General features: G+C 45.6%; 1 protein-coding gene across 2 annotated transcripts in view; it reads right to left on the bottom strand.

The window, feature by feature from the left end:
- MAP4K2 (mitogen-activated protein kinase kinase kinase kinase 2) overlaps nucleotides 1–13,707 on the bottom strand; it is a 1,208,607-nt gene that overhangs the window by 865,078 nt on the left and 329,822 nt on the right. For both annotated transcript variants that reach the window (XM_069645028.1, XM_069645029.1), the window contains exon 4: nucleotides 7,166–7,230. In XM_069645028.1, coding sequence (XP_069501129.1) covers nucleotides 7,166–7,230 — 65 coding nt within the window. The remainder of the gene's footprint in view (nucleotides 1–7,165; nucleotides 7,231–13,707) is intronic.

Raw genomic sequence — 13,707 nt, 5'->3', positions numbered from 1 at the left:
GGTGTTCCGTCCTAATGTTATTAAGACAGGAGAAGCATTGAGGGTTTTGGGGGCAACCAGGAGGCTGGCTGGTTCCATGTGTTAATTCCGCCGCAAAAATATTGCGATGCAAAAATATCGCCATATTTTTGTGGCGAAATTCACTTATGTACCCTGCGGAGGACACCCCTGCATCATGTATTAATGTGCGGGGGACACCCCCGCAACCCCTGCTCCCACATAATATCCCCAACAAAAATATCGCCTGTGGTGAACCAAACGGCCATATCTAAGGCAATATTTTTGTTGGGGATATTATGTAGTGATACCGTCTTGCTGAAAGTAGGTTGAGGGGATGTCGGGTAGGGGGTTATTTCAAAGAGGGGCAGATACCATGTCTCAGTATTAGGACTGTTATAGGGAAGATGGGAGTTGTATCCTCTAAGGATATCAGAGGTGTTGGATCTGTAATTGGTAGAACATATAATAGTTTTGTGGTATGGTCTTATGTCTATGGAAACCTTTAGCGTAGTGGGAAAATGGCATTTCTCTTTTATTTGTATTTGAATGTATTTATATTTTATATAGGGCCTTAAGCCAAGGCGCTGTACAGAGAAAAGGGAACGGTACAATAAAATGGATACAAAATAATAAGAAAGCAATCAATCAAGCATGTTGCAAAAGGTGAGATTTCAATGGCTTACGAAATAAAGAATAGACAGAGATAGAACAAAGAGCGTAGGGGAGGGTGTTCCAGTGAAGAGGAGCTAGAAGAGTAAAAGTACAAAAACAAGATTGAGCACACAAGGGGCTAGGTGCCACCAAGAGAAATTGAGAGGAGCAGTGAAGAGAACGAGAAGGGGTATAGAAAGATACCAAGAAAGAAAGATAGTCAGGAGCAAGACCATAGATGGATGTGAAGACGAGGCATAGAAAATTAAATTTAAGTTGAGAGCGAAAAGATGGGCAGCCAAGAGTAGCAAGGGACGAAGAGATGGAGTCGCGGAAAGGAAGAAGACAAAGGAGACGGATAGAAGAGTTAAAACAAGTTTTAGAGGGGCAAGACAAGAAATTGAGAGCCCAAAAAGAGCCGAACAACAGTAAAAGAGTTGGGAAAATATCAGAGAAGAAATCAACAGTTTTGAAGCTTGAAAAGTGAGAAATGGGCAAGCTTTACTGATATTGTGCAGGTGAAAACGGCAAGCACACTAAGTTAGAGAAATGTGGTGGGAGAAGGATAGGTTAGAGTCTAGATAGATCCCCAGATTTCGAGCCGTAGATGAGATTGGAAGCTGGAATCAAGGGAAAGAAATAAGGACAGAGGAGGAGGAGAGGAAAGGGTGTTAGCGGGGAATAAGAGAACCTCAGTTGCCCCAGCATTAAATGTGAGGAGTGAGGAGACATCCAAGATTTGATGGTCAGAAGACAAAACGGAAAGAGTGTGGTGAATCTCAGAAGAAAAAAAAAGAAAAGGAGAGAAAGTGTTGAGTGTCATCAGCATAAAGGTGGTGTGCTAGACCAAAGGAAGAAATAGCAGCAGCAAGAGGGGAAGTGTAAAGAGAGAACAGAAAAGGGCCCAAGACGGACCCTTGAAGAACACCAAGGGCAAGCTCAAAAGATTTAGATGATTTGCCAGCCCATGAAATGGAAAAGGTTCTTTGAGACAGATATGATTGAAACCACAATATCACTGAGCCCGCAAAACCAAAGGAATAAAGATGCCAGTAGAATCTAGTGGCCGACGGTGTCAAACGCAGCCGATAGGTCTAAAAGAATAAGAAGAGATGGGTGTTTAGAATAGCATGCAGTAAGTCGTGAGTCCAAAACAGAAAGAAGAGCAGTTTCTGTGGAGTGATGAGGGCGAAATCCAGACTGGAATTGTAGGAGAATAGAAAGAAGAATTAGAAACAAAGGTAGAAACTTGAGAACAGACCAACCATTCAAGTAATTTAGAGGGATAGGGTAGCACGGAAATAGGATGAAAATTTGAAACAAGTAATGGGTCGGCGCTAGGTTTCTTTAAAATTGGGATGATGGAAGCATGATTAAAAGACAAGGGAAAAGTTGAAGTTGAGAGACAGATATTGAAGAAAGAGGTGAGGTAAGACACTAAAGGAGGGTAAACTTTTAGAATGAGGGCAGAAGGGATGGGGTCGGTAGGAGGGGCAGTGGAGTGAGCTTTAGCCAATAGAAGAGAAGTGTCAGCATTGCAGATTGGTTGAAAGCAGGAAACAGAGGCAGAGGAAGCAGGAGTGAAAGAAGTCGTAAGTTTGGATGAAATGGAGACTTCAATGTCAGAACGAAGAGAAGCTACCTTAGCGGAGAAAAATTGAGCGAAGTCAGATGCTGACAGAGTAGAATTAGTTGAGTAGCCGGGGTGGGAGGAGACAGAAGACGAGAATTAATTTGAAAAAGACGCCTAGGATGGGCAGACAGTGTGTAGGAGATCAGAAAAGTATGACGTTTAGCATAGAATAAGCAGTCCTCATAGAGAGCATGGTAGGAAAAGTATGAAGAATAATCCACCGTAGAGTTGGTCTTGAGCCAGCGTCTTTCAAGACGACGGAGGAAATGACGCGTAGAGCAAAGATAGGGGAAAAGCCATGGTTGAGAAGGTATGCGAGTGAGCTGGAAGGGCGATAGGGGTAAGGTGAATCAGGAGAAGAAGATAGAGACAAAGAAAAAGTAGAGGCAGCTTCATCAGTTGTTAGGAAAGAAAAAGAGGAATGGGGATAAAGGACGGAGGTACAGGTGAAAGTAAAGAGTGAAGAGTTAAAGTTACGTAAATCACGCTGATAGACTGACACCGCAAAGGAGAAGACAGAAGAACGTGAAGAAACTTGAGTAAGCAGTGACACAGAGAGACGACAGTAGTCGGAAAGATAAACTGGGAGAGAGGAAATAGGAGAGCCAGAAAAATAAGAAATATAAGATCAAGACAGGAACCGGTAATGTGAGATGGAGGAGTAGAAAGAGGGTGAAGAAGATGAGAGTCAAGAATTGAGAGAAGAGGGAGAGAGGAGTGTGTCGACAAGAGGTGAAGTTTGAAGTCAACCAACAGTATTAGACGGGTGGAAGAGGGAAGAATATAGGAAAGAAGATGATCAATGTCATGAAAAAAAGAGCCAATGGAGGCAGGGGGTCGATAGATAAGCAGGATGGAAATAGGATAGGGATTAGAAAAGATTTTGTAAGAAAATTCAAACAAAGTATAAGTAGGGAGAGCCAAAGACGAGGAAATGAGTGAGAAACGGGATTAATAAAGAATGCCAATACCCCCTCCATGAGCAATGGGACGTGGGTTATGGCAAAAAGAAGTCTGCAAGGTGGTCATAGATGCAGCGGCCCTAGTGTTGTATGGGTGAATCCATGTCTCTATAATACAGAGAAAGTGTACATTGTGTCTTAGAAAAAGGGTGCAGCACAGCAGAGGATTTATTGCAGACTGGTCTTGCATTCCAGAATCCAAGGTCAATGACTGCAGCGCTGTCTCGCTCTCTCTCTCAGTAAGAATGATAATGAATGAGAGGATTGGGCTTCACACTCTGAAAGTCGGAGGAAAGAGGATGGATTGTTAGAAAGAATAGTTGCCCTAGATTTTAATGCAACTTTTCTCCTTTTGTTTGGTACTATCCTTTCAGTATAGGGTTTTAATGTTTTTTTCATATTTCCAAGATTGGGCTTTGGAAAATACCATAAAGGCTTCTGTTATATTATTTGCTTCTTCCCATTTTGGAAAATACCAAGTCTCTCCTGAGGTCTTCCCTCTAACACACCCCAAGAATCCTTCATCCAGGTGATCCTCCCTCACTCGTTTGCCCCCAGTGTTGGGATCCAAGAGCGATGGCCCTTCCCTGGCCACCTGGATCAAGGGTCCCTGGGGAATACATGAGAGAAAACCTTCAGGTTTCTCACAGGACTCAAAAATTAATGGATCCTTTTAACATATAAACTTTTTAAAAAAAGGTACAAACAATGGAAGTAAGTTCAATCATCACGCTGTATACACACAGCATTACTAAGGAAAAATAGTGTCTTAAAAGAAATGTCAGAATGGCTTAGGTAACAACTCCCTTCCCCATGTTCAAAAGCACAGGGTCTCCGGAGTTTCTTAAAAGAGATAGGTAGATGGCACAGTTCTATCAGTCTTGCACACTCTAGCTTGCTGGTACAATTCAACCGTTCAAGCTTGGGCTTCAAGCTTTTGACAGTCTAATCAATTATTTAGGCGTCATCCGCCTTACCACAAACATAGTTCTTCTCTTGGCTTTCACTTTGCCACTTTTCAACAAAGGCTTTCCTCTGCCGGGCTCAAGCCTTTCTTTCTCTTTGTGGGGGTTCCCTTCCCCACGTTCTGTCCTTCCCACTCTACCACAGTACAGCACAGGTTTCCCTCCGCCATGCTCGAGCCTGTCTTTCTCTTTTACTGTTGAAGACTTTCCAAACTGCATGGATTTTACATAGACCTCTGTATGACCACTTCCATCTCTTTTTAAACAATTTGGCAATCAACAATCTTCACAACAACAATGCCTCTTGGTACTTGTAGTTTTTACTGTTGCCCTCTTGGCATCTTTCAAAGTTCATATTCTCTTTACTTTTGCCCTCTTGGCGGTATTCAAAGTTCAGTTATATGTCACTCATATGTCTCGTATCCCATTGAAACATGTTTCTAACAAGGTACTAACGCTGTGATACCCTCAGGTTTGGGCATTGTCACAAATGCAAAAATAAAATATATTGATTTTCACTCAATCACCTCTCGTTCAGGATTGCGGTTACTTTCTTGCCTTCGTTTCCCGCTTTCCATTACTCAGAACATTTCACAGAGACTTTTGAATGTGCAATTCCGCTTCACAGCACCACTCTGTTACTTTGTATACTTTTCTCAGCATCCAATCATTGTTTTCATCACTAAGCATTTTATCGGCACATGTGCAACCTTCAACTTGTTACATGACTCTTTTGCTCTTAACACAAACTAGGCTTTTGTTTGCCTTTGCTAACTCCCCGGTCATGTGAATTAGGCTTCTGTCTTCAATGCTTTTCCTGTAGCAGGCAAGGCCATTACCAACGCCTCCTCTGCTCCTCCCCAACTATGTCATTCACCTGGGAGGTTAGCGGGTCACCTGGAAGCATTTTGAAGGTTTGTCTTCTCCGCTCACTTGTTTTCAGTAATGGAACGCTTACGGCTTCCAGAAAGGATGCAATTCTCACTGGTCTCTCTCTCTCGTTCTCCGCAGCAGCCGATCACCCATTTGGCTTTCCAACATCCATAGCATCCATCCTCGCTCAGAGTGTGCCTGTGCGTACCACCTTTTATGTTCACAGGGAGTGTTAAAAGTGGCAGATGTATGTAATTCGTATTACGTGTCTGACTCTGCCTGATCTTATTAGAGGGACAGAGTTATTGCAAGTCAGCAGAGGTAATCCTCCTAACCTCATTCCTCATCTTCCTTGGATCAGTATTGTTGTCAGTGTGAAGTGGGGAGGAATTATGGGAGTTGTAGTCTCCCATTAAATAAGCAGGGATAGGGGTTAGATGGGTTAAGGAAAAAGGGGGATACTATGTCTCACCATCAGGTGCTTCATCCCCACTTCCTGAAGACCCCCTACCTAGGTGATCCTCCCTCGCTTGTCCACCCCCAGGGTCGGGATCCAAAAGCAATGGCCTTTCCCTGGCCACCTGAGTATGGGATCCCAGGGGGCTAGACTGCCCAAACTGCTTGGCCACATCCCTTCTGTACAAGACTACAAGGATCTCCAGGCATGTTTCAGCCTCGTTGGGCCTCATCAATGAGGATTATCCTGGGTCTCTAGGCGCCTTCTCTAATGGCTTGGCAGGCTGAAAAACAATGGTCTGAGAGGTTGCCTAGAGCTGTACCCGTGGTTATGATTTATTCAAAACCTTCCAGCCAACAACTTTTGGTTTTAGTTTGACAAGCCTTGCCTACTTAGAATTTTCACTTGCTCAGAACATCTGAATTTGCATAATTTGCATAATCACAGTCTATTCCCAGTTAGTACAATATTCCATTATTGTTGCAACTTGCTATTGATTACTGCAAAAATCCCAGATCTGCCCCAGATGATATGCAATATCACAGAACCTACCAGCCCCTTACACTTGCTATGCCTTTACCTGCCTAATCTGTATTCCCTGCCTGACTCCCTCCATCCCTTCTATCCATATTCTAACTAAATCCCTAGTGTTTACTTCTAATTGTATCCATATTTGTTTATGCTATTACAGTATCGCCCTGTTGTAAAGTGCCCTGTTGCTTCTCTTCTAGTTATATACTAATGAAATGCAATTCAAATCTACCCACATAAAGGACAAGCTACAGCTGAAGATAGCCTGCTTGTGCATCATAAATTGTAAAGGCAGAACATATGTTCCTGCGTGCCATACAACATAATTTCAGTCAGTGTGAACGATTTGAGGAACCAATATACAAGAACCAATGATTCAATGGGACAATAGCCATGCAGGTGGCACCAAAAAAGAATGGATAAAATCAACTATTCCATCAAATCAATATGACCATTCGGAAGAAGTGGAACCTAGTACAATTTTCCACATTTTAGAACTTCCCTTTTCAATAGATTGTGAAGGATTGCTTCAATATCTTTCCATGCCTGCAACTTCTGCCATACCCACATACAAGAATAACTTTCATCTGGTGAAGTGTGTAGATGGGGACTTTGCCAAGTCAAGGTTTCAACAGTATCCCAATTCGTTATCCTTCTACTTTCTCATAAGATTCAAGTACATAATCGATCTACTCTTCATTTGTTGACTAGTTCCAACAGAAAAATAGAATATCCTCGGCGCATAATGCAAATTTAGCATCATGGTGGTCTTAAAAGCAGCCTCATGTACAATGACTATTATGGATGCAGTTGGCGAAGGACTCTGCACATAAAGCAAAGGAAAGTCAATGAAAGCAAACGTGCTTGTGTAGTAATATGTTTCTTTTCTAGGACAAAGCGCAATACTACAGGGGATGATATTGCAATGTGCATCATGACTATAACACAGGATCCTATAAATCAATTGCAACCAAAGAGGAGACCCTCCGGTTTATGAATACCATCTCCCAGACCCCACACTTACGCTTGCACAACTGTCACTAAGCATCACACAATATGGCTATATGCAAGAATGACGAAACACTCCACTTACTCTGATAGATCTCTTGCAGCGATCCTCCACCACAAAACTCCATGCAGATCCAGAGTCGGTTACTCCTGAAACAAACAGCAAAGAGCAAAAACAGTACTTATTCCATCGTTCAGCTTATTTTCCACAAACCCACTGTCACTGCTTTCCTACAGGACTAGGCATGTACATTTGTACAACAGCCAACCTTGTGCCACATTTTACCTTCTCACAACTTAGATTCTGTTAAATTGAAGATCTGTGCTACATATACAAAGTCTTATCAGCCATATTAGACATATCAGCCAATAGCTCTTGGAAGTTATGTCTGTTTTTTTCCAAAATTAACAGCACCCCTGTCTCAAAGAATAAAATAAAAGCTGCTATCTTTAACATGGTCTGTAAAGTTAAAACATGATCTAGGAGGGGTGCAGAGATTATGTTATTGATTACAAGTGAAACATGTTACTGATTGTAACTGGTCAAGTTGTGATTACTTATTTAGTGAAAATGACAACAAAATTTGATTAAAAAAAAAGATGATCAACCATTTTTAGATTAGAAATTATAGATTTTGAGACAGGCCGCGGTATTGAACGACGCAGGTTCGCAGAAGACGCTGCCCGATTTACACATAACACATTTGTTACGTCCACGCTACCAAGCCTATACAATGCGAGGTTAGGACCCTGCGTGGCAAAGCCCTCGCAGGACAAGGCCGTGGTGTTGGACCTACACAGGTGTTTGGCAACGAAGGGGCTGCTGTGCAGACAGTGAGTGCGGACGATTCACCCTGTCGCCAGGTAAGAACTTGGGGAGTTTGGTGCCTGCTCTGCATTTCTTAGCCCTTCCGACTGTGCCTCGTCTCTGACTGTGTCCCTCCACTCCTCTGCAACCTACACCTCTGCCCCTTGCTTGGTGCACCCCCTTCTCTTGTGAGAGTCTTACCTTACTGTCCCCTCCAACCCCTTCTGAGCTCCCCTCTCGCCCTTCCTTCCTGTCCCCGCCTGCGCCCTTTCCATGCGCTTCCCCTTACATTCCTTGATCGCGATCCCATCCGCGCCCCTTTATCCCGGCCTGTTAAACACTTGCCCTCGCCTCCTCAATTCCTTACATCGGATGCGCTTTGCCTAGCTTACCTGCGTGGCCCCTCGCAATCTTTGATTGCGCTGCCTCCCCACACGCTGCGCATTACCCTGACTTGCGTGGCCCCTTGCAATCTTCGATTGTGTGCGCCCCCCACTCCTTCTCCTTCCCTGCCTTCCCCTTCCCTGTCTTCCCGCGCGCTCCTGACTTGTGCGGTCCCTCGCAATCCTGTGATCGCGTCTGCTCTAGCACCCTCTCCATCATTGGCCATGCTCACTTTCGGCGCGTTCCTCTGAACTTCTGTAATTGTTGTGCGTTTTAGCGTCCTTCCATATTCGGTCACGCTTGCGCCTGCACGCCCTTGCCAGCGTGGTCCCTCGCAATCCCTGATCGCTTGGTTCCTCGCACTTTCCACCCTGGTTTCGCTCGCAGCAGAGCGTCCCTGACTGCGTGGTACTTCGCAACCCCCTGATCGCGTGTTCCTCGCACTTCCATCCTTGGTTCGCCGCAGATATGTGTCCCTGACTGTGTGGTCCCTCGCAACTCCTGATCGTGTGTGCCTCACGCCCTTCTTCAGCCTCCTGCACCCTCACCCCCCCCTTGTGTTGACTGCTCTGCTCTTTGTATATTGTTCTGTGTTTTTCCCCGATTGACTGCCCTGTTGTGCAGTGTATTGCTTGGTGTTCTGCTGCATTCTTCCTTCTTCTAGGTTTCATTTAATGATTGCTCTGTTCTTCTGTAGATTGCTCTATGTTCTGCTGTGCTCCACCGTTCTCTAGGTTTTATTTTCAGCGATTGCTCTGTTTCTTGATGCCCTGGTAACCTGATTTGTTTACCGGTCAGCCTTGTCTGCCTTGCTGTTCCTGCTGAGCCCTTGTCTACTTAGTTTAAACAGTCCACTATTTGTCTTGTCCCTTTTTGTCTCATCTGCTTGAACCCCTCCTTGTCTCTTCCCCTACTGCCCCCCCTAGCTTTCCCCCTCCACTCCTCTTTCCCCCACCTACTCTATGGTGCTCTCTGTTTCTCCTATCTTTTCAAACTGCTTCTCTATCGACTATCCTGCTCTCCTCACTAAGTCTGGTAGAAAGAAGTTCAAAAAGGATATGCTGGTCTCCAACCCAGGCCTCCCTCTCGCGGACATCTATACCAGTGCTTCCTCCAGACAGACCCTCTTTGTCGTTCCCTCGCTAGACCTATGGACTCTTCATATGGTCTCTGTGCTCTCTCCTTTCTCTTCTTCTCCCATTAATGGTGGCACCTGGTGGGAGGCCCTCTTGGCCCCATCCGCTCCTCTAAAGTAATCATTAATATTTACCTGAATGGCACCGTCTTGGTCCAAAGCCCTTAGGCCAACCTTCTCCTCTTTGACAGACGTTTCCCACGCCTCATCAATTTCCTTTCTTCTCCTGCTGTCCCCTCCCTCCTTCGGATTCCTTGCCTCCCCCCTCTGCCTCCTCCGTGGCTACCTTGCTCTCTACTCCTTCCTCTTCTGCCTTCCTGCGTGCTCCTTCTACACCTCCGCAGGGCATACCTCTGATTTGTACCCCTCCCCCGAAGTCTTTCCAGGTTGGCAACCTTCTCCATATTGCCACTCTTAACTCTCACTCAGCTGTCAAACACTCTTCTGAGATCTGCCGACTCCTGGAAGACCTCAACCTTGATGTCCTCTGTCTCACCGAGACATGGTTCACGGCCAGCTCTGTCACAAGCTTTGACCCTTTCCTCCCAGATGGCTACAAGATCCTTTCCATGCCCAGATCCAACCGTACAGGAGGGGGTGTAGCCTTGATTTTCCCGGAGTCGATTCCTGTCTCTGTCATTCCTATGCAGGCCTACTCCTCTTTCGAATGCCTTGTCTATAGGCTCTCTCTCCCCTGGCCACTCTCTTACCATGGCTACTATTTATCAGACACCTGGTCAGATCACCTCCTTCCTCTCTGACTGGGTGGACCTCTCCTCCTCCCTCCTGGCCATCAACCACACAACTCCTCCTCCTTGAAGACTTCAACATCCACCTGGATGCTTCCCGTATCTCCTCTGGACTCTTTTGCAACCTCTGCGACTCTCTCGCTTTCTATTCTCCCCTCTGGCCCGGCTCATTCTGCAGGGCACTCTGGATGCTCTGATCTTCTCAGACTGCCCCCTCTCTATCCCTCTCACCACTCCTCTCTCATGGAGTGATCATTTTCTCCTTTCCTCCCAAATCTCCCTCTCTACCCCTCAGGCCAAGCCAACTCCAGCATTGCCACCTGCCTTCTCGGTCATCCGACCCATGAAGCGTGTGCCACTTTCACTCCCCCTCCTCAACCTCTGGATGACTCACATCCTGACACAGCCCTTTCCATGCTCCACTCCTCTATCTCTGATACTCTCGATGTTCTTGCTCCTGTCATGAGGATACGCTTGAAGCCCAAAGCAAAGTGCAACTCCTGGTACGACTCTGACCTCATCACCCTTAAACACAAGTGCTGGGTGGCTGAGAGGAAATGACTAGCATCTTGTGCATCCTCTGAGAAACTGACCTGCTGCCTGCTCCAAAGGCAATACCAGCTCTCTGTCCGCACTAAGAAGAGAGCCCAAATCCAAGCCCACGTCTCTGCGGCATCTAACAACTCGGCCGAACTCTTTAAAATCTGCAAGGAGCTGGCCAATCCTTCTGCAGTGTCTACTTCTCCTGGCCCCTCCCAGGCCCTCTGCACCGCCCTGGCTTCTCATTTCACCCCTAAAACCCAGGACATCCTGTCCACCCTCTCGTCCTCCTCCCTCTTCTCTCTCCTCTACATCTGGCACCCCAGTGGCCACCTTTCCCCCTTCTTTCTTTTCCTTTCCTCTGTTCTCCCCGGACAAAGTTTCTCGACAAGTCCGATCTATGAAAGTCTCGTCAAAACAGGTTCTTCCCTGTTCTTTGCAAAACCATCAAGGACCACATTGACACCCTCGCTCCTGCCCTGGCTGACTTCTGCAATCACTCCTTTGCCACTGGAGCCTTTCCTTCCCCCTGAAGCACTCTCTTGTGCACACTCTTTTCAAGAAACCCTGGGCCGACCCCTCCTGCCGCTCTCTGCTCCAACTTTCAGTGCTATGCGGATGATGCTCGTTTTCAGACTCCATTCTCCCAAACTGCCATCTCTTCTCCCTCTCTCATCTCTGACTGTCTGTCTGCTATCCTGGAGTGCTTCAAAAATGTTTCAAAAATAAAGGGGATTGCCACAAAATCTAGGGTCCTATGGGCTAAATGTTGTGTATCTTAAACAAATGTAAACTGTGTTTTATGTTTTAAAAATTTGTACACCGTTGGGCGTTTTTTGATATACAAAATATTTTAAAATGTTGGTTGGAAATGAAGGTATGTAATCATTTGTGAGTATTCATAAAAGAACAAATGAATATATTGTCATCCTCTATCTAAGGGTTCCACTCTGTATTGTGTTGCTATCCAGGAGTGGCCTGGCGTGAATGATCTCTGCCTTAATGCCAGTAAAACCGAGATTCTCCACTACTGACTCCTCCTATCCTGTCACTCTCTGACAGGCTTCCCTTGGCCCTCTCCCTGCTCCATTCTGTGAGGCTAAGAACCTCTGGGTCATCTTCGACTTCACACTCCTCACATCTCTGATGTCTCTAAGAAGTCTAACTACCAATTGCACCTCCTCAGAGGGATTCTTCCTTTCCTCTCCTTCTCCCAGAAGCTCACTGTCTCTAGAGCTTTGGTTCTCTCTAAGCTGGACTATTGCAACAGCTTCTTTCTAAATCTGCCTGCTTCTACACTCTGCCCTCTGCAACTCATCCAGAACAGGACTGCGAGACTTGTCCTTGCCCTCAAGCCCAGGGATCATATCTCTCCAAAACTGAAATCTCTTCATTGGCTCCCAGTGGCTGCAAGAATTAAGTTCAAGACCCTCTGCATTGTCCACAAGGCCTTCTGGGGTCTGGGTCCTCAATAACTCCAACTCTCTCTTTGTAAATACCTTCCCACTCAAGCTCTTCGCTCCTCCACATCCAACTCCCTCAGGGTCAGACGCTTCTCCAAGCAAAGAGTTGGGGGTAGATCTCTTTCTTCGGCTGGGGCCTCCCTCTGGAACAGCCTCCCTGCCTCTCTGAAACCTGAGGAGAACCATCTCTGTTTCCAGAAGCACCGCAAGACTTAACTCTTTGCTTCTGCCTTCTCTCTTCCTCTCCCCTGCTGATCTCCTGTCTGATACTGCACTGGTCACCTGGGTACCCTCTGATTTCGGGCCCAGTTCCCTGCCGCCCAGTCGCACACCCGCACTGCCTCCTAGCAACCCTTGCACTTGGGGCTGTATCTGTAACCCTACAGTCCTCCTACCTGTACTTATTGGACACCCGCTGTCTGCACTTATCCTTGCACCTGCCAACTGCTAGCTGCAATTCATGTCATTGTTTGATCCCATGTACAGCACTGCCCCACTCCCTTGGCACTTTTCCCCTCCCCTCTCCCCTGCACTTGTGCAATCTCAATGTCACTGGGCCTAGTAAGATTGCTGTCTCTGTCCTCCCTCTGTTACCCCTCCCTTTGCTCGTCGCGGCTTGAAACACTTGTGTATAGGCGCGTTATAAGTGCCATATCATATCGTATCAAAGTTTTAAAATAACATCATCATGAAAGTAGCCACCATTACATTATGAACGTGTCAATACCACATCTACTCCTATCGACAAATGAGGATGCGATACCAGCGTGTGGTTAACTATCCAGGTCCAACAAGTGGAATATGCTCCAACTGCTTCCCAGACCGATGGAAAGGGATACGCACCAAAATACTCTTCGAAGGAGTGAAGCAGAAAATCACTTACAATCGCTATATGTTTGTTTTCTTACCTCCAAGCAATAAAAAGAAAAGGTATTATCTGTTGGCTTCTCTATTGTAGGTCAGATTGCAAAATAACTTCAAATCAATTCATAGCAAAATTGCCAAAGAGCACATTCTGGAGGACTAATCTTTGTAGGCAATTCGATGTAGTCATTAATTCATTTTCAACAAAAGATTAACAACTCCATGAAAATGACTCAATACGCAACTGATGGGACTATCAAGGGGCCAAATAGAGCAACCAGTGTATTGTTAGACTCTCCCACTGAAGATACAAACATTTATGAAATATCTTGTTATCACCACAGGGGAGGTTTATTTGTTTTTTTATGATTACACAGATGCACACATTTAGGATTGCCTATGTCAACATGGCCTACCAGGCACAACATTAACAATGCCCCCCCCCCTCTTAACGCTTTACATGCAGCTTGAATTTCATTGCAATGCTAAGGGCAAGTAGCAGTAAATGCATCCAAAATGTTTATTTCACGTTCTAAGAACAGGGAAGTGTGAAGGCATCATGAAGGAGACACAGACAACAGATTCAAATTTGTGCTCAAAAGTTTTATTTAACTTAAAATGCAGGATGGAGTAAGGCCTCACTTGCCCTATGCTAAGGTGGGATTTGCCTGCCTAAAGAAAACT

This window comes from Ambystoma mexicanum, chromosome 2p, assembly GCF_040938575.1.
Source record: "Ambystoma mexicanum isolate Mex_15411 chromosome 2p, UKY_AmexF1_1, whole genome shotgun sequence".
NCBI lineage: Eukaryota > Metazoa > Chordata > Amphibia > Caudata > Ambystomatidae > Ambystoma > Ambystoma mexicanum.
The sequence above is the reverse complement of the archived record's forward strand: the minus strand, read 5'-3'. Positions and strand labels throughout refer to the sequence as shown.